Source organism: Branchiostoma floridae, chromosome 4 (genome assembly GCF_000003815.2).
Source record: "Branchiostoma floridae strain S238N-H82 chromosome 4, Bfl_VNyyK, whole genome shotgun sequence".
Classification (NCBI taxonomy): domain Eukaryota; kingdom Metazoa; phylum Chordata; class Leptocardii; order Amphioxiformes; family Branchiostomatidae; genus Branchiostoma; species Branchiostoma floridae.
In genome coordinates, this window is record NC_049982.1 from 5,983,268 (window position 1) to 6,002,631 (window position 19,364).

General features: G+C 43.1%; 2 protein-coding genes across 3 annotated transcripts; one reads left to right on the forward strand and one right to left on the reverse strand.

Annotated features, from left to right (window-relative positions):
- Nucleotides 1-1,619: 1,619 nt before the first annotated feature.
- Nucleotides 1,620-8,395, reverse strand: LOC118413486. The gene is made up of 7 exons (XM_035816916.1): nt 8,183-8,395; nt 7,073-7,296; nt 6,441-6,564; nt 5,518-5,707; nt 4,217-4,473; nt 2,152-2,337; nt 1,620-1,763 (listed from the first exon to the last, which is right to left on the reverse strand). The coding sequence occupies exons 1-7, from the start codon at nt 8,300-8,302 to the stop codon at nt 1,665-1,667; spliced, it is 1,200 nt and encodes a 399-aa protein (XP_035672809.1). The 5' UTR covers nt 8,303-8,395; the 3' UTR covers nt 1,620-1,664.
- Nucleotides 8,396-9,890: 1,495 nt separating this feature from the next.
- On the forward strand, nt 9,891-19,327 carry LOC118413485 (zinc finger protein OZF-like). Of its 2 annotated transcripts, XM_035816915.1 has the most exons (7): nt 9,891-9,987; nt 11,651-11,828; nt 12,816-13,091; nt 13,332-13,498; nt 14,010-14,276; nt 14,799-15,162; nt 15,308-15,575. In XM_035816915.1, exons 2-6 carry the CDS (start codon nt 11,651-11,653, stop codon nt 15,132-15,134), a joined length of 1,224 nt encoding a protein of 407 aa, XP_035672808.1. In that variant the 5' UTR covers nt 9,891-9,987; the 3' UTR covers nt 15,135-15,162; nt 15,308-15,575. The 2 variants fall into 2 exon arrangements, with proteins under 2 accessions (XP_035672808.1, XP_035672807.1); XM_035816914.1 differs by lacking the exons at nt 12,816-13,091; nt 13,332-13,498; nt 14,010-14,276; nt 14,799-15,162; nt 15,308-15,575 and adding an exon at nt 18,239-19,327.
- The last annotated feature ends 37 nt before the right edge of the window (nt 19,328-19,364 follow it).

The window sequence follows — 19,364 nt, forward strand, 5'->3', positions numbered from 1 at the left end:
CCTTACTAATATGGCGCTCTGCTCAGGTCTGTGATAAGAAACATACTTAAGCGTTGACGGGTAATTTATCATACATATAAGTCATATGATGCATTATAAATGTACTTTTAACAACATAAAGAAAGGGTTTGTTTACACAATTTGTTAAAAAGGGTTCAGTTAGGACAATTATCTTAGAAAAATGATGAATCTGAGTCTGAATTAGTTTCAAATGCCGATATAACTTAATATCCAAGCAGATGTTGTAGGGAGGCTAATTCGTCATGTGTTAATAAGAGAAGTTTATTTGCAAGTTCTTGCCCGAGGGCTAATTGCAACATGAAACATACAGAAAATATATGATAAACATGTATAAAATGAAATACTTTGGTATAGATAACAATGGTGACAAGTGTAAACGAGTGACTATTCTATCAATGATATGGACTGCTGAGAGCTACAATCTACGTATTTAGGGTTTGACTTCTTTTCTGGAAGCAGTGGAAGACGAAGTGTCCCACTTTTTCTATGATGCGTGGGTTATGTGACGTTAACAGCATTATAGTTTTGTTTTCGTCGGTAAGCGTTTGGAAATTTTTGTGGAATTTGCATGCCTCTTCAAATAACTCATTTCTTTCCTGATCGTTAGAGAGGCAGTTAGAAATAAAATGTATTTCGTCTTCCACCGTGTCTTTCTTTGTTAGCTTGACTGCCCCTCGTGTCTGTGTGAAACGAGAAGCTGCATGTATGAAAACGTAACTTAGCCTCTCCCAATATCTACTTGAAGATTAGGTTTAATCAGATACGTTATAGAGAGTTTAATCTCCTCGGTAAATCCACCATTTGGCGTAACACAAAGTCAATGGGAATCTCGTTCATTCCAGATTAGCGAAACAGACCATGCTATATGTACGTGTAATTCGCATGTAATATTCACATGCAACGCTACATATAATGTATTAGTGACTGTCGCTGTGGCTGTCTAGCAAAATTAAAAGTTAGTACGCCAAACTCATACATATAATTACCAGAATTGAAATGTGATGTTAACGAGTAGTCTCCAAGCAGATATGCCAGCTGGATGACAATAGAGAAAAATTTGGCCAAATAGGGACAAATGAGTAATGCCATGGGATCTCAGTCAATCTTTCGCAGTCCATCCAGCTATCCGCCGAGCGCGAGTCAGTTCTAACCGAGGCCAATTAACTCCTACAAGGCTTTTATTCCTAACTCGGCCATAGTCAACTATTACTTTATTCGGCCAGACCGGAGTCTGGTAGAGACTGGTTAACGAGGACGGATTACAATTTACGATGCCTGGTCTCGTGACTTTGACGCCCACGGACTTCCTCTCCACCCTACACCGCGATAGAACGCCAAAAACTACAATCTTAAAAGCTAGTACGCTAAACTCATGATTACCAGAACTGAAATGTGGCGTTAAGGTGCTCTCACCGTGCTCTCTCTGCGACTTCAAATTTGACATATCGCTCAACAAATTGTATAGAAAGAAACGAATCTTTTACACTTTGTGTGTTTTGTTGTCTTCTCAGTCACATTTTAACATTTTGTCTGACATGATGTACCCAGTGTGAAAGCGAAAGTTACAAATATCCTATTTAGGTCGCAGTGAGAGCGCAGCGCGATCGCCGTCTAGTGGAAAGGGGGCCTATAACGTGGACGGATTATAACTTGGAGCTGCCTGATTTCGCGAGCGTGACGCCCACAGTCTTCCTCTCCACCCTGCACTGCGACATGTCGGCCTTCACCAGCTCCTTGCCGCCCTGGAATTCCAACCGTACAGAAAATGAAGTCCATTTTCTAGTAATGTCCCATATACAGTGATGTACGCAATTCTTTTAGCAGTACTCTCAATGTAGAAACCCGATGTAAACAGTTAATAAAAAAAGCGAACTATTTGTATGTATAATGACAGCGACAGACAACATTGTACAAAAAAAAATGAGAGTTCGTATACACTTGTTTAAAAAGGGGGAAGAGGCATGTACACAATAGTTATAGTGATAGCATAGCTCCAGATTTTTTGTTTATCCAACTGTTTGCTTGTAACAGTCTACTTGTAATAGTATCTAGTCTTTAGTATTCCATGCATTATCATCGAATCGCTGCCCCTAGGCCGTGTGGGCAAGTACATGCAAATAAAGATCTCACCTGAAACCGGTCCAGGAACGCGTCCACCTCCCTCCGCTGTCCCGGGGACAGGCCGGAGTAGTAGTCCGTGATCCTCTGCAGCATCCACAGCGGGTACACGAACATGCCGCGCACACTGGTGACGTCACCCAGCCGAAAGTCGTGAGCTCCGATGACCCGCATCATGTCCGTGTCGTCTCCTGACTCCTGATAGAACATGACAGGATTACCGTGGAGTATACGGTATATAGCTAAGGGAACAACCCGCCGTACGTGCCAATACGTACTCGTAGGATGTTTGAGCACGCATGCAGATACTACGTGCAGGCCAAACTTTGTGTGCCATCGGGTTGCGAATTCACCCCCCCCCCCGACGTACCGGTACGGGCGACGCGCCTGCCCTGTACAGTCAATGAGCGTCGCCACGTTTCCAGAAATACGTGGTGGACGTGGCCTCTCAAAAAAACGTACGGACAAATTACACGTACAGCGGGTTATGCCTAAGCCTATTTAACAGTGCACTGTCCGAATTATAATACAGAGATATTCAACCAGAATACAACTGGCTTGTGTTCACACAATCTCGTCTCCTGAATCCTGACAAAACATGGTAATAGGATTATTCGATATTGAACAGTGCACATTCCGCATTATATAGACTCTGAGGGATTCAACCGGAACACAACCGAAATTCATCTTTTATTGAGTCGAGACTGCCTAAGAGGCACCGAAACAACCATCTCCATGACAACTTACAGATGATATTACTATGATATGACCATACGTCGAAAGATAAAACACAGACACTATGTAAATGTACCCCCCCCCCCCAAAAAAAAAACCAATTAACTCTATCATACTTAACACTTTACATTATGCTAAACATGTTGAAGTAATGTAATACTAGACACATGATAAAACTAACATCCATTGGCATAATACCGGTCGGTTTACTGCAATTTCTCAAGCAATGCTAATTTGGCAAATGATCAACGCATCATTTTCTCAAGTTATATGTTGCTGTTACAGCTTACCTTTGCCACTTCTTCTGTGTAAATTATTTTGTCTCTCTGGTCCTGCTAAAAACATAATATCGTAATTGGAACACACTGCGGAATTGCACGGAGAACGGGCGCGTGGTTGGAAGGGGGTGCACTATACCGGCCGAACGAAACACGGCACAATTAACTGCCGCTATGTACCTTTATACATTCTCTGTTGTTCCTTTCTTTCCTGTTTAGTAGTTGCACAAAACAAAAATCTGCATGAGCATACAAAAAGTCATGAGAAAATGGGCGTATACTGACAAGAATTTTCATTTAATTTTGGTCCGTCACAACCGCTATGACGTAAAACTTTACTGCATTAAAAATGGCGGGAAAATGGCGGCGTACGTTCAATTTGACCCATTCAGCCGTAGATCCGGGCGATAATGCAACGGTTCCTCACACTTTTACACGAGTTGTAGGTCACCAAAAGAAATTCAAGATTGCTGTTGAATCATGCTCGTCTTGTGCCGTGAGCACATGTGATTATTATCTACAAATCTGGCGATGAACGTGACAGTGTGTTTGTCCCACGACGAGTTCGCCTGCCCAGAAAATGACCTGAAAACTTTTGGCCTTGTTGTCTTCGAATGCATTGTTATCGATGCTTTGTAAATTATGTATTGGACACCTAGATGTCTGAAGTGTGCATACCTCAGAAATAACTATTGTTGCATGTGTAGATCTCTTTAAGTTCCACTATTTTTAATCGACCGGTATAAGGCTTATGACCGGTATTATGCCAATGCATGTTATATGTCATCAGGATAGATTATGATGAACAACACAACCCGAGTAGAATGATTTCGAGTGGATACACAGCTCTTAACAAATCGAAGAAATCTTGATCATTCCTCCGTCGGCATCCTAGATTCCTACCTAGCTTGCTGTACGGCACAAATTAGTTACTCGAGCAACTGGATATGATTTTGGAAACGGTCAGACGTTTTAGGTAGAAATCCGGCGTCTTTTGTCAGTAACCCTGGAGCATATAAAGATATCTAGTTGCTGAACAGGTTTATCCTAACTGTGAATCGTACCTTGATGTACTCCTTGAATTTCTGGAGGGTGTCCAGCAGCACCGGGCCTTGCTCCGTGAACATCCGCTGTAGGATGGGGAACAGCGTCTCCGGGATCTCGTCGTTCGGCAGGAACCCCGGCTGCACCTTGGGCGGCGGGACTTTCACTGCCCTGCCGTCCACAACCGTGTAGACATCGGCGGGAGACTCCTGCAGCACGCCGATCATCGTCTCAATCCAGCACGCCACCACGGGAGCCCGGCACCGCATCAGGAAACCTGCAGAACGTGTTCAAAAATAGGTGGTTAAGGCTTTGGTTCCAAAGCGGGGCCTGGCCTGGCAGCTTTCGGGAGCGAAAAAAAAACTGACATTAAAAACATAAAAATGTCAAAGTAAGATTCATGGGCATGATTTGTATATTTATGGTATACAATTTTAATTTTTCGTTTCTTGAAACATCCCGGCCGGGCCCCGCTTCGGAAATGTGACCTAAGCCTTAGGTCCCATTTACAAACCGGGGCCCGGCCGGGATGTTTGCCGAAACAAAAAATAAAAGTGTTTACCACGGAATGCAGTATACACAAATTATTCTCATGACTAATTTTGTTTACGTTCTGTATGTTTGTTTGCCTTTTATGCCATATTTTTCGTTGCCAAAAGCCTGGCCTCGGGTTGGGAACTGGGACCTAAGCCTAAAATGGAACGAGCTTTCTTGTGAATGTTTCCTTGAGGAGTACAACTTAAAACATCTCAATTCAAATATCTGTAAATCACAATTCAGCACAGTGACCCGACACGTTTGGGGTGTTATCTCACGGCACGAGCTTCCTCGTGAATGTTTCCCCGGGGGCACAACTTTCAAACTTTCAAGTCAAAGGTGACCAAACATCTGTCATCACAAGTCAGTACAGTAACCCAACACGTTTACGGTGCTATCTCATTAATTCGCTAATGAGAGAATTCTTTCATGTGTTTTCTAATAAACTGTTGAAATAATGTGACACATTTGTGATAATCCGAAACTGGTGTCTCAAACCTACGTCACAATTTCTACCCTGGGCCCGGCCGGGCTGTCTGCGGAAACGAGAAAATTAAAGCTTATGCCAATAGATATGCTGTTGAATTAATTTTGGTCCGTTTTGTGTTTTTGTTGTCTTTTAAATCGTACTTTTCGCTCCCCAAAAATTGCCCGGTCGGCCCTTTGTGGAAATCAGACGTTAGCCTAAAGTAAATAAGTACATTCTATTTATCATGTTTTTCGACGAAACAACTTTTTGAAATTTTAGAAGAAAAAAAGTGATGTTGTTGAGTTATCAGCTCACCCGGTACGGGATCCCTGTACAGGTGCGGGTACAGAGGTCCACAGAAGGCGAAGTCTGCCACGCAGGGCTTGTCACCAAGCAGGTAAGGGTACCGAGACAGGTGAGTCTGAAAGTCGTCCAGGAACTCCTTGTAAGACCTCTCGATCTCTGGAACAGTTTCTTCGTTCACTCCCAGCACTTGGAGAGAATTCTGTGGAACATAGGTGTAGGTCCTTGCAATGGATACATTATCTTGTTTGAATACCTGGGGGGGGGGCAGCTACGACATTTGATTTCGCGCATTTCATGACTTTAGCGCTTGTAAGGCCTGGGACACAATTCCCAACCCGGGGCCCGGCCGGGTAGCTTTTGGAAACGAAAAATGTGATATGAAAGGCAACAAAACGCAAAAATGTAAACGATATTAGTCATTGACATAATTTGTGTATATTCCTTGGTGAACACTTTTACTTTTCGTTTTCCCAAACATCCCGGCCGGGGACCGGTTTGGAAATGTGACCAAAGCCTAAAAGGTTCTCGTGCATTTGTCGTCCTGCTTTTTTTTGTAGACCGTACTGCAATTTCAACAACAACAGAAAACACTGCAAACAAGTGCAATACCACCTCTCCACTCTTCAGACATGTGCATGCACACACACACACACACACACACACACACAGACAAGAGCACGCGCACACACAAAAGAACACGCACACACACACACACACACAGACAAGAGCACGCACACACACACACCCATGGACAAGAGAGAGAGAGAGAGAGAGAGAGAGAGAGCGAGAAAGAGAGAGAGAGAGAGAAAGAGAGAGAGAGAGAGAGAGAGAGAGAGAGAGGGAGAGAGAGAGAGAGAGAGAGAGAGAGAGAGAGAGAGAGAGAGAGAGGGAGAGAGAGAGAGAGAGAGAGAGAGGCAGAGCTGTGAGCCAACCTTGAAGTTCTCATACGACCCAAATCTCTCGGGATTGTTCATTTGCTCCAGGGGCGGGGAAGTCGGTGCCGCCGCCCGGCCGAACTGCAGGTCCACGAACTTCCTCTGCTCCATAAACGACCACCTGGAGACGAAACAAAATTTTTTTCAACACGCGACGATAATCTTCGGTTTATAGATTCTATGTACTTATATACCAATTCACCTGTGAGTTAACTCCGGAAGGTCTGCCCATCTAGGCAATGACGATTACAAAGGGCTAAGCCTAACCCGAGGTGGTACCAATATTAATGCACCACAATGAAACATATATAAGATCATAAACTACCACATACTTAATCGCTCTCCAGTTTGGACAAAATGATCGACTTGTGAAAATAGGAAGTACAGTTGGACTGAAACACTCCTTAAAGGTAACAGTTTTCTCCCTAAAAAGAATTCTAATTCCCTTTGGAAAAATCTTATCAAGGCTAAAACATATTCTACACATTTACATTCCTATAAACAAGAATATATCAGTTATTGATAGCTTACGAGTGCAAATGGACTCCAAGTGAGATTTAAAGAAAACATGCATATGCTTGTGTATTTGTTTCGTTGTCTCCAAGCCACTGGATTTTCCTGGTTCTAACCTGTAATGCATGGCGGGTATCAACAACCATTCATCCGCGTACAGCTCCAATAGCATGGACACGAGGGTCTGTATGGGGGTTGTGGGCAGCACGGAGGGTTCCGGATGATTCCGTTCGATGTACTCGATCATCGCGGTAGTGTCCTGCAGAACCTTGTTGTCCGGCGTGATGACCACGGGCACGACGTTGCACCCCACCCGGGGGAAGATGACCTTTTCGTATATCTGGAGTGAGACACGCGTTATTATCTCCATATGAAAATACACATTAAGAGATTTTTAGTGTTGTTGATTATATTGCACAAAGACAAGATTACTAGTACTTCGCAAAGGTATGAGGTCGTGGAACTCTAGTTTTCGTTTCCTGATCGCTGACGTATTGTAATGTGTCCAGGTGAAGCTTGGTCGTTGCGCTACTTGTAGGGTTGACGTCCCAATCAAGATGCCTTTAGAACATGCGATAGATAAGTAAGCATTGCAAACCAGTCCACAAAAGAATAATCTAGCCGCCAATGTCTGCACAAGAGACTAATACACCCCGCTCTGTACGATTGCTGTACGAAAGTGCTAGATGATCGGTAAAGAATGTTGATTCTGTCATGTATATTTTCTTAATCCGATTGCTGTCTAATTTTAAATGTTGTAAATGTATTGATGTTTTAAATTTTGATTCTGTGACTGATGGCGTATTTCATGTGTATATACATGCCAAGTCATCCAGGAATAAAGCTGAATCTGAATCTGAATCTAATATCAAGGTCTCGACAGGACGTTTCGGCACCTGGACAATCCGGCCACTACTAGCTTACCGGACGATTTGAGAGGGAGAAATTTGTTTAGATGAATAACAACTCACACAATTTAAAGTACAAACAGTGGTAGTCCGAAGGCTAAATTTGGCACCAGTTTCAGTATGACTCGGGTCATGTGGTTAGGAATTACCGGGTTAGGGTTGCGTTGAAATAAGGTATAAAGTTAAGGTGCCTCTTCATGGCGTCGGAAAAACGTCAAGAAACATTATACTGGCGAGTCGTCTTGATCGGCTAGGGACCGAATTACTAATGGTCAAGGACGTCCATCGTTCTTAGATCATTCACTCTATCATATTTACCTCCTCTGTGGAAACGACCGAGTCGAACGGAATGTTCTTGTACCGCAGGTACGGCCGGATCTTGCCGGAGAAGTAAGACAGCTCACTGGCCAGGAGCTGGTATCGTTCGGAGGAGGCCATGCTCAATCAGTCGCTGCGCTGTGAGTTGGTTCCGGGTGGAGCAAGACCTAGAAGAAGTGCCTGTGATCCTAGTGAGTGAAATAACACAATCAAACCCAGTTCAGGAATGCTTTTTGATAGCCAGTATGCTAATTACACACACTGGTAACATAAGCTTGTAATAAGCAATGCATCGCGCTCCATAGTCCCCTAGGGGACCCCTCCCCCTTCGACTACAAAGTTTAACGTGCATGCTACATGTGCGCAGTGCAAACGTACATAGAATTATAGGCGAATAAAAGAACCCACTCCATGCGGTAATACGATACACCCCACAGGGTATCAAAGTTACAGACTTGTTAAAAGTACAGAGAGAGACGGTAAGAATAAAATCACACCTGTGGAGGCGATCATGCAAGGCTAGACTGTCGAGTGGACTCGGTTGGGTTTGATGTTGATACGAGGAAGCTGGGTCAAAGGCCGAAAGGGCGTTGACCGTTCGGCCATATCCAGTGTGACCGATGTTGTGCTGTAGTGCATGTTAAACCAAACGCCTAGCTAGCCTAGACAAAAGGCTCAGGGTTCATCGACCTTTCGGTCATACCACCCTCCTGTCAGTAGACCAGGGAAGCGGCCAGAGGTTGTTGATCACCCCCCCCCCCCCGTCATACCACACTGTCTGACTCTGAGTTGTATACTACTAGTGCTCAGTGTGTAGGCAAGTGATCAGGACAAGGGCATTGAGCTATCGGGCATATGTGCATACAATAATTGTAGTGCAAGAAAGACTAGTCAACTTGTTATAGACTAGAGGGCGTCGACATTTTGGTCAATAAGGATCTGCTTTTTAAAGAATAACTTGTTGCAACTTTTTGCAAGTCTTAATCGGCTCCTGAATCGGCACTTGTACCCCATTCAGTGGACTTGTAAACAGTATAGTGAAGAAATCAGCAGTTGTTACAGCTATATGCAGGAATAATGAAAGAAATAGAAATGTTTAGATGAGAGTTGCATCATGACCGACTACGATAACCGTTCACTGTATGAATATTGGCCTTGTGAGTGATTATCTTATATAAATGGTACCATATTAGGCTAGTGCTGACGACGTAAACCTTTTAAGCGGTATTAAAACAAATTTGCTTAGTAGTAATAACGTTACATGTTTCCCAGTTCAATCACGCTTGGAATATTTTCAGAAAGTCTCGTGCTTAGACATTTTCTTATAACTATTGTCTATCTGTATAGTATTGAATAGCGATTGGTGTTCATATTCATATAAAGTACCGTCAAGTAAGAAATGTGTCTCGTCTTCAAGATATAACGTTAAATGGTCACAGAATTTACATGCCTTCTGTCGAAGCGCTATCGGGCGAAGGCAAAAAAAACAACAACATTGACGTCAATGTTTCGATATGATTCGAAAACACTTACAAAAGTCCCCTCCTTGATGTAATTTTCAATCACGGATCTGATCATGAAAGGGTTGCTTCCATCGAATTAGTAGTACCTTAAACGTTTAGCTGACATCTTGTGATTGTGCATAGGGAATAAGGTCACACCTCAAAGGTCTATCTGACCTTTAACCCTATTTAGACAGTCACTAATATTGTGGTCGCCATTTTCATAGCCATTTTGTAAGAAGACGAGGTAGCGCGACCTGTTCTTCTGCGGGGTATACGGCCGTTTGCTGCAGCTCAACAAAGGTAGAAATATACTAGGCTTGGACAGCTTTGCTTTGTTTCATCGTTTTGTTTTGTTTTTGATGGCAAAACAGTTTTTTTGTACCGAATAACAATCAGTCTGCAGCGCCAAATAATTTGGATAAAATCGTTAGGTTGTCTTATGCCCGCCCCTGTCACATATTTGGCGAAAATTGATCGGACGACGATTCTGCGGCAATCGCCCGAGCCCCACTTATAATGATAACTTTATTGCACAACAATTGTACAGGGTATATTGGCATATATGTGACAGGGACGGTTTTCAGGTGAAAAATACGTGCAACTCTCTACATCGGCCGATCTTCCATCGATACGCCCGAAGATCGTGGGTAATGTGACAGCGGTATTACTATTAGCATTCACATCATGCCACAATCGATTGTCAAAATGATCTGTACTTAATGTATGTATGCGATGTATTGAATGTATGGGGTGTGCCTAACCACAAACGACTCGGAAATACCACAAACGACCACAAACGACTCTAGTAACGTTATGCAGTGTATATGGGTCAAAGACCTTGTGTGGCGCTCTGGAGACATTGTTTACACATTTATGAATTTAAAAAACGCAGCAAGTCCTGCGTATTCACCAGTTATTTCAAGTTGAGTCCGCCGGTTTCAAGATCGAAGCGATTCTGCGCTGTCAATGAAGCAGCGTGCTTGCATTTGAGGCTGAAAACACTTAGTATACAAGTTTTATAAGTTGACAATGATAGAATAGTGCCATGCTATAATCTATGAACCAACAGCGTCCATAGTTTTATCGTCCCGTCGTCTATGGAGCCGTGGAAGGTATCGAGAACTTCCCCATGCAGACTCCTAGCATGGGCGATCCAACATGGCGGCCGAGAATCGCTTCGATCTTGAAACCGGCGGACTAACTTGAAATAACTGGTGAATACGCAGGACTTGCTGCATTTTTTAAATTCATAAATGTGTAAACAATGTCTCCAGAGTGCCACACAGGTCTTTGACCCATATACACTGCATTTTAGAGTCGTTTGTGGTCATTTGTGGTATTTCCGAGTCGTTTGTGGTTGTTTGTGGTATTTAGGCAGACCGGAATGTATGTGTACATATGTACATGTGTGGTTCTTGTGTGCGTGTGTGTGTGTGCGAGTGTGTGTGTTTGCTGACTCACTGACACGTCACCGTGTGTGTGCGTGGCTTGTGTGCATGTCTGTCACAGTTTGTGTGGGTGGGGGGCGGCGTACATGCATGTTTGTGGTGTAACATTATACATATTACTATCAACGTATATAAGCCCTTTCACAGAGATCTGAGCGCATGTGCGGTGACAGTAATTCTAGGTAATATGTCAAAGGGTAAGGCCCCGAAATTACAAACAAATAACCCGTATGGACATTGTTATGCAAATCAAAACAATGGCCGAGACAAGGACTGTTTACAATTTTGGGACCTTACCCTTTGACATATTACCCAGAATTACTGTTGCCACACATGCGTTCTGACCTCTGTGAAAGGGCTTATATCATATATAATGTTATGTGTCTCTGTATGTTCTAGTATGTATGCGTCTGTATGTTATACGTTATGTATATATATATGTGTCTGAATTATCGCGCATCCAAGAAAGTGTTGCTTTATAAGCTCCAATTGTTTTTATCTAATCTCAATTTAAGATGGCAGCGACTGACGGCACCCCACTTGTACGTGTGAAGACTGAAGTCACTGAAGAAACAGAACCCCCACAACCTTGTCTGCTGGAGTATCAGCCTGGTGATAGTTCAGGCCAGGCAGAGCACATCTGGACTTACAGTGGACCAGCAGATCTACAGCTGCCAGGGGAACACAGCACAGGTAACAATGGCACAGCTGATACAAGGGCTTAGTTCAACTTCAATAAGCCCTTTCACAGAGGTCAGAACAGATGTGCGGCTACAGAAATTCTCGGTACTAGTAATATGTAAAAGGTTAAGTCCAAAAAAAAGAAAACAGTCCTTGCCTCGACCTTTGTTTTGATTTTCATACAATGTCCAGGTGGATTTTGTTTCTTTTTTTTAGGGCCTTTACCTTTGACATACTACCTAGAATTCCTGTCACAACACATAAGTTCTGATCTCTGTGAGAAGGCTTAGTAAGATTTTGTCTGACCCACTTCCAGTTATTCTAGATGCTAAGCTGAAACTGCATGTGTAAAATGATAATCTATGTAGATGACGTCAAGTGGCAATTTGAAGCTGAAGACTCAAAATAGTTGCTCTTTTACATGTCTGCTACCAGTTTATATCCATAATGTACACTTGTACAGTACAGAGTGTTCTAATCATTAGCAGAGGTTTTGGTCGAGTGGGCTTGGTGTGGGTGCAACTCTACATAACATTAAAACTGCGGCCACTCCTAGCCCACTCGACCAAAACCTCTCCTTGGACAATACAATAAGATGAGGATCACATTATGAAATGCATATCACATGGCTGAATGGCTTAGTAGTGCAATACTTTCAAATAGTCTCAAATCAAACTTGCAGAAACTCTAATACCCCTGTCACATTGTCAATGAGCTTCGGCCGTACTTCTTGATCGCTAGAAGGTTGGCCAATTTAAAGATTTACGGAGGGTCGCGCATGCATATTTTTCACCTAAAAATCAACCGTTACATCGAGTCGACATTTGCAAACAAACGGGAGTCGGTTGATACTCCCGTACACCATTAGATTTGTGGCAGAAGATCAATAGGTCGGTCTATGCTCGCCCAACACCTGGACAGTGGTTGGGCATACTTGAACAGATGTCCAGAATACCACACCTACTACTGCCCCTGAAGTACTTGTGCATATCTGTATAGAACGGAGGATGGCATCAAGGAGGAAGAGCAAAAACGTTAGGAAGATGAGGGTGGAGGAAGAGCACTACTCCGGAGATGAAGAACCTAGAGGGGATGAGGAGGATGATGAGGAAAGTCCAGCTGGTGGTCCAGGGTACAAAGTGGAGGACGCCATAGCAGATTTCTATGAGGCAAACCCCCTGTTCTATGACAAGGGTGACCCTGAATACAAAAACAAGGAAAAGAAGGCGATTCTCCTGGAAAAATTCTCAAACTTGTTGGGCATGGGGATCAAACGTAAGTTTCTCCTTTTTCTCCTTTCCTTATCTATCAAGTTTAGATGACATTAGATTAGAATTTCCCCAATTTTGGAAAGAATTTTGTCAAATTTCTTTCATTCTTCTTGTCTCATTGCTACTGCCATTCAAATTACAGTTCAGTTATGCAGAAATGGTGACTTCCTGGTTGCCATTATTCATACCCTTCACATCAAATGTTTAAATTTGTTTTCCATTTTTGTCCTATACATGTGTAAAGCTGAAGACATTGCCCGGAAGTTCAAATCTCATCGAACAGAATACGTAAGGCTAAAAAGGATAAAAAAGGGGAAGTACGGGTTGCTGACCAGCCTTCAGCGCTGGAAACTGGAACGCTACCAGTTCCTGGATCCCTTCTGCATCTCAAGAACAGAGGACACGGGATCAGTAAGTCTTTGCAATTGTAATGCACTGGTGCAGTAACACTGAAAGGTATTCTTTAGTTTGCAGTTACGATGAAGATACCACCAGACTCCTTCAAATGATAGGCTCTGTACACTTTGCAACTCCAACCGTATATTAAAGGAAGTCTATTTTATGAGAGTGTTCTTTATACAATGGTTTACGCATTTTTTCATACCCTCAATGTTGACAAATGACAATTAATTATGACAGCCAGACAACATTGTAAAACAAAAACTCTGTGAGTTTGAATACAGCTGTTTTAAGAATAGGGAAGAGGCATGTAAACAACAGATAAAATGATAGCATAGCTCCAGATGTAAAAGGTTTATCCAATCATTCACTTGTAACACTACATGTAATAGTACTTTAATATTAGCCATCAATATCCTATGTAATGCTATCGTATTACTGCATATTGTGTGCAGGAACATGCAAATTAAGATCATCATCATAATCAATGTTTTTCTAGCAAGACCTTTTGCTTGTGCTTCAGGTTGGGAACGCTGATGGTGTTGAAGAAGGAATGGAAGAGGAGGCAGAGGACGATGGAGAGACTGTGGCCGGAACATCGACAGGCGGGACGACTTCCGGTGGCTATGCGGCTGTGGGACCAAAGAGCGAGAAGAGGCCCTATCTCAACGGCAATACAATTACAAGCATCAAGAAGAAAGCAGCCACCCCTTCCAGCATGTCCGATATCTTGGCAAATTTAAAGTCCTTGCATGACACTGACCAGGAGAAGACCAGGGCACAGCAAGAAGTAAATATTCATTATCTTGTTCTTTGCTAATTTAAACATTTGCTCACAGCAACCTCCTTGCTTACAGTGACAACTCAGTACTAGTACTATTTACATTTTGAAGGCTGGTAACATTGCTGTCATGTTATAGTACAATGATTCTAACAGAAAGGTAAACATGAATCAAATTGTTAACGAACGCTGCCGCCTTCTTCAGGATCTAAAGTAACCAGTCACTTCCCAACATAAAATTGCGAGAGTAAATAAACAATGTGACCTTATTGACATGTAATCTTGTGTACACAAATATATGATGTCAGCATTTGGTCAAATGTGCCAAGAAGTTTGTATTGCCCACTGTCTCTGTTTAGTGATGGCTGGAGTACTCTGTTGTATACTCACATCTCACAATGTTACGTCCGAAAATTTGATCTGTGTACACCTTAGTGTTGGAAGAAATTCTAGCATTGTACTATAATTACAATCAGCACAGATGAGCTTCCATGATGATTGCTGTCATGTTTTTGTCTTCTTCCGTGTTAGGTGGAAACTGTTGCCAGGGAGACGACCCAAGAGCCGGTGGACGAAAGGGTTGCGTGGGGCCAGTGGCTCATGTCGTCTTGTCTCCGCATCCCTTCGGAACACTTCCAACAGTACCAGAGGGACACGTTCGAAGCGACCCTGCGCTGGTTACCGAGGGAGCCGGTGACACCGGCAAGACCACTGCCAGGCCCCACAGCCTTGCCGCCACCACAGCGTTACAACACCCCTAACCAAGGATATATGCTCTATTCTAACCCCATCAGACACAACAGATCCAGCACGACATTCTCCAGACATACGGAGAGGACCAGCAGGCAGTACAGCAACAGCCAGTAGTGGAATGCCCTACAGGCCAGAGCAGCAGGTGCTTTAAGCATTCCTGCAATTTTCTTGCCTTTTTGTTGTTGTTCTTAACAGTTAGGGCTTCGTGCTAATCAAATTGAGCTTGCCATGATCATCCAAGCAGTTCAAGTGATATTCAAGTGTTTCTTTGATATCATCTTATTCAGATTACAACCATGCTGACCCTAGGCCAATACTCGCTCCTCCTCGGCTCTGGTGGCTAAGATACCATCGTCCATAATCTGCGCTTAAACAGCAGGCTGGAGTGTCAGGCAATACCTCGGGCCAACAAGCACCTGATGCAATGTCAATTCCAACACTTGTAAAGTACTGCCAGAAAGTGATATGTCTAGGAAAAATAGCAACTAGCTATCAGATAAGGGAAGAATAGAAATGAATCACTGCATATTCTGGTTAAGATTGTCAAGTTTCTTTTTACTTAGTAATACGTCTCAGTTGCTTTGCAGAATACAATCATCAATTTACACTTTGATAAGTCTTATAAATGATATGGTACTGTTCTTTTGTTACCTTTAATATAATTTATTTTGCCATCTCTGTGATACGTTTCTGCTGTACAATTAGCAGTATTTTTTTTAGAGAAAGAAATGTTGCTCAGATGATAACTTTATTCCAGTATTTGTTATTATGCAGAATATGTCTCTGAACATATCCAAAGCATGGAATAGAAACTAATAAAAAATGTTCCAATGAATGGAGTATTTCCTCTGTAACAAATGATTTTCAGTAAAGATTAAACTTGAAGAAAATATAAATTAGAAAGATACTCTTTATCAAGAAATCTTTATTGACATGACAAAAGTACAGTCAAACCTGTATTAGCGGCCGCCTTTGCATACCGGCCACCTGGCCATAGTGGCCACTTTTTGTCGGTCCCTTGGATTCGTAATGATTAAGAAATAGGCTTAGCGGCCACCTGTCCAACGCGGCCACGGCCATACGATTTCCGGTCCCGTAGATACAGAAACACTGCCGATTACGGCCACGGCGGACGGCTGATCTACGGTCCGGCACGCGTTCCGGGCCATACAGAGGCCGTATCGTCACCCAACGCCGGATTTAAAACTTCTTTATTTTGAAAACAAAACTAACTGCCCGCCGACAAACGAGGTCATATAAGGTCAACAGACGATACCACTATTACGGGGGTAAATTGTGGTAAAGTTACGTTCTAATACAAACATTCTCAATAAGTGGTTACACCTGTCAGGTAAAATGATATGAACTTCAGACTATGGTGGATTTTATTCTTACATAAAGATATTAAGAGATAAGTTTATAATGACATGCTTTTATGGTCAGTACCACATTAGCATAATGGAGGAATCTGACTTGCGAATGTATCTGACTTGTGAAAGTATCAAAGGATCCAAGCCGAAGGATCAAAGAAATGTGACGATACCGGTCTCTTCTGACAATATCAACTGTAGAACATTGAAAACTTTATTTAGCTTTTGTTTTCTTAATACACATAGTGTAACAATCATTGCAGTACATGTATAGTACTGTATTATGTGAATACGAAGATCGACGGGTACTAAAACCATGTGTAACTTATTGCTTGTGGTCAATAATCATCATTTTCTCTATAGCGGCCACCTCTCTATAGCGGCCATTTTTGACCAGTCCCTTGAGTGGCCGCGTATAGACAGGTTTGACTGTACAGTCACTTCCGTAAGGTCTACATGTATAACAACTACTTACAGTACAACTAAACAGACATATAATGATATATTGGGTCTAGCATGTCATTTACACTATTGTTTATCTATACATTCTGACTAATTAATAATCAACAAGGATAATCAATACATCAGAAAGTAGCCTGGCACTTGAAAGAATCATTAGGAGAAATAGTGCATGTTTCATATGGCCGGAGTCCTACCAAGGAACACTGCCTGCTTTACTGACATAACGGTAGTGCATAAGGTACTGCCTTAGCCTATGCCCCTTCTGCAAGGATCTTGCAACTGGTTAAACCCTCCTGCTGGCAGTCTCGCAGCACACTGATGTCACGCCATGACTATGGCATAACTACATGTTTAAGCTGGTGTGTTACGCCAAACGGCGGTTATACTGGCTATATAGATTATAAACAAATAAAGATACATAATTATATGCTGTCCACATCCTGGTCCAACTCATTGTTCTGGAGGTCAGGGTACATCAACCTCTCAGGTAATCTCCAAGCAGATCCTACACGTACATTGTATGATGGGATAAGATAAGACTGGAGATCACCTGTTGGGCTGATGTGCAGCACCAAGCATGCCTTCATGACACGCTCAGTGTCACCAGGCAGAACATAGATTTCATTGTGGTGAAAATAATGCTGTAATAGATAGAGGCAAATGGCACAGATGATAGTTATAACTCTTATTATGCGTTTATATTTTGAAGCCACTTACACAAGCACTAACAATGCACATCATGCTCGTAGAACATTCCCCCAACACTGTAGAAAGCAGGCCCGACTTTATGGACTTTGCATGGTACAGTGCAACACTTGCATAGGACCGCCTCAGTTTTACCAAGCATCGTCTGATTTTTTAAAATTGAAAATCGATCCCAAATCGTTGGACTGACACCTGGATATCAATCGAATGTCGGCCGGTACCTGGACGAGGTATTGATGAAGTACAGGCAACCTGGTTTCATTAGCTCTGTGACGTCAAAGATCGCCGATGACAAGTTGCTCACAGGTGTTAAGAACAGGTTTCGGTGCAACAGCTGACTACAAAAGGTCACAAACCATCTCGAAAAATTGTGCTGATCAAGAAAACACTGGCCACATTTCTGCTGAAATTGTCATTTAGAGCTCACAGACCCGTCCTCTGATCAATTTTTGCACAATGTGACAGGAGTATTAGAAGATTACTATATCATACACATGTATATACTAAATCATACACACATGTATATACTATATTATACACAAATGTATATACTATATCACACATGCTTGACATATATTATATCACACATGCTTGACATATACAATATCCAGACAGTCTAGCAGCATTCATACTGATGTAGAAATGTAAAATGTAGATTTTCTTCTTCTTTTTGTCCATCAGAGGAAAAACTGGCAAGTGAAAAATCCCTTCCAGCAACGGAAGAAAGTCAGCTGGAATATAATGCAGGCAACAGCTCGGAGGCCAACAAGAACTTACAGCCATCCAGTGTGGAGGAATCGTTACAAGGCACTTCTCAACATGGGGATAAACCATACAAATGTGACTACTGTAACTACGCCTCTGCATACAAAAGGGACCTGCTTCGACACTCTGGCCGTCACACTGGAGAGAAGCCCTTCAAGTGTGAACAGTGCACATTTTCCTCCACAGCCAAGTATCGCCTGGTGTCGCATATGAGGACACACACATTGGAGAAGCCCTTCAAGTGCGAGTTTTGCGACTTTGCCACGGCGTACAAGTATAGCCTGAAGAAACACACGATGTCGGAACACACGGACGAGAGGCCCCACATCTGCAGGGAGTGTGGGTTCAGCACCGTGAATAAGTACAACTTGCAGAGCCACATTAGAACTCACACCGGAGAGAAGCCGTTTGTTTGCGATGTCTGTGGGTACAGGACGGGCGACCGATCCACCTTGACCAAGCATCGCAAGTCCCACACCGGTAACAAGCCTTACATGTGCGGGGTGTGCGGGTACAAAACCGGATGGGACTTAACCAGCCTGTCCGTACATGTACGGACCCACACTGGCGAGAAACCGTACAAATGCCTGTACTGTAACTTCACCTCGGCCCGTAAGAACAGCGTGGACATACACATGGCAAAGCACACCGGTGAGAAGCCCTTCGCCTGCGACCAGTGCAGCTACAGAACGGCAGACAAGCCCTGCCTCGTGCGGCACATGCTGACCCACAATGGCGACAAGCGCTACAAGTGTCATCTATGTGACTACGTGTCCGTTCGTAAGAGCGACGTTCAGGTCCACATTGTCAAACATTCCGGGGAGAAGCCGTTTGCCTGTGGAGTCTGCAACTACAGAACAGCTTATCGACCCTGCCTGGCGCAACACATGAAGACCCATACTGGGGAGAAGCCCCACAAGTGTGACCAGTGTGATTTCTCCACGGCGTACAAGAGAAGTCTGCGCTTACATGTGATGCGCTATCACTAGATTATGTCAAAATCAGTTTGTTCCAGTTGTAACAGTGGGGTCCGAGGACTGCT

What these genes read in the sequence shown, in the direction of transcription:
- LOC118413486 (XM_035816916.1), bottom strand. Translation starts at nt 8,302, where the DNA reads ATGGCCTCCTCCGAACGATACCAGCTCCTGGCCAGTGAGCTGTCTTAC. An exon ending in ATACCCGCCATGCATTACAG is followed by an intron (nt 6,565 to 7,072) that starts GTTAGAACCAGG and finishes TTTCGTCTCCAG; the next exon opens with GTGGTCGTTTATGGAGCAGA. An exon ending in AATTCAAGGAGTACATCAAG is followed by an intron (nt 2,338 to 4,216) that starts GTACGATTCACA and finishes ATGTTCTATCAG; the next exon opens with GAGTCAGGAGACGACACGGA.
- LOC118413485 (XM_035816914.1), top strand. Translation starts at nt 11,651, where the DNA reads ATGGCAGCGACTGACGGCACCCCACTTGTACGTGTGAAGACTGAAGTC. An exon ending in GCCAGGGGAACACAGCACAG is followed by an intron (nt 11,829 to 18,238) that starts GTAACAATGGCA and finishes TTTGTCCATCAG; the next exon opens with AGGAAAAACTGGCAAGTGAA.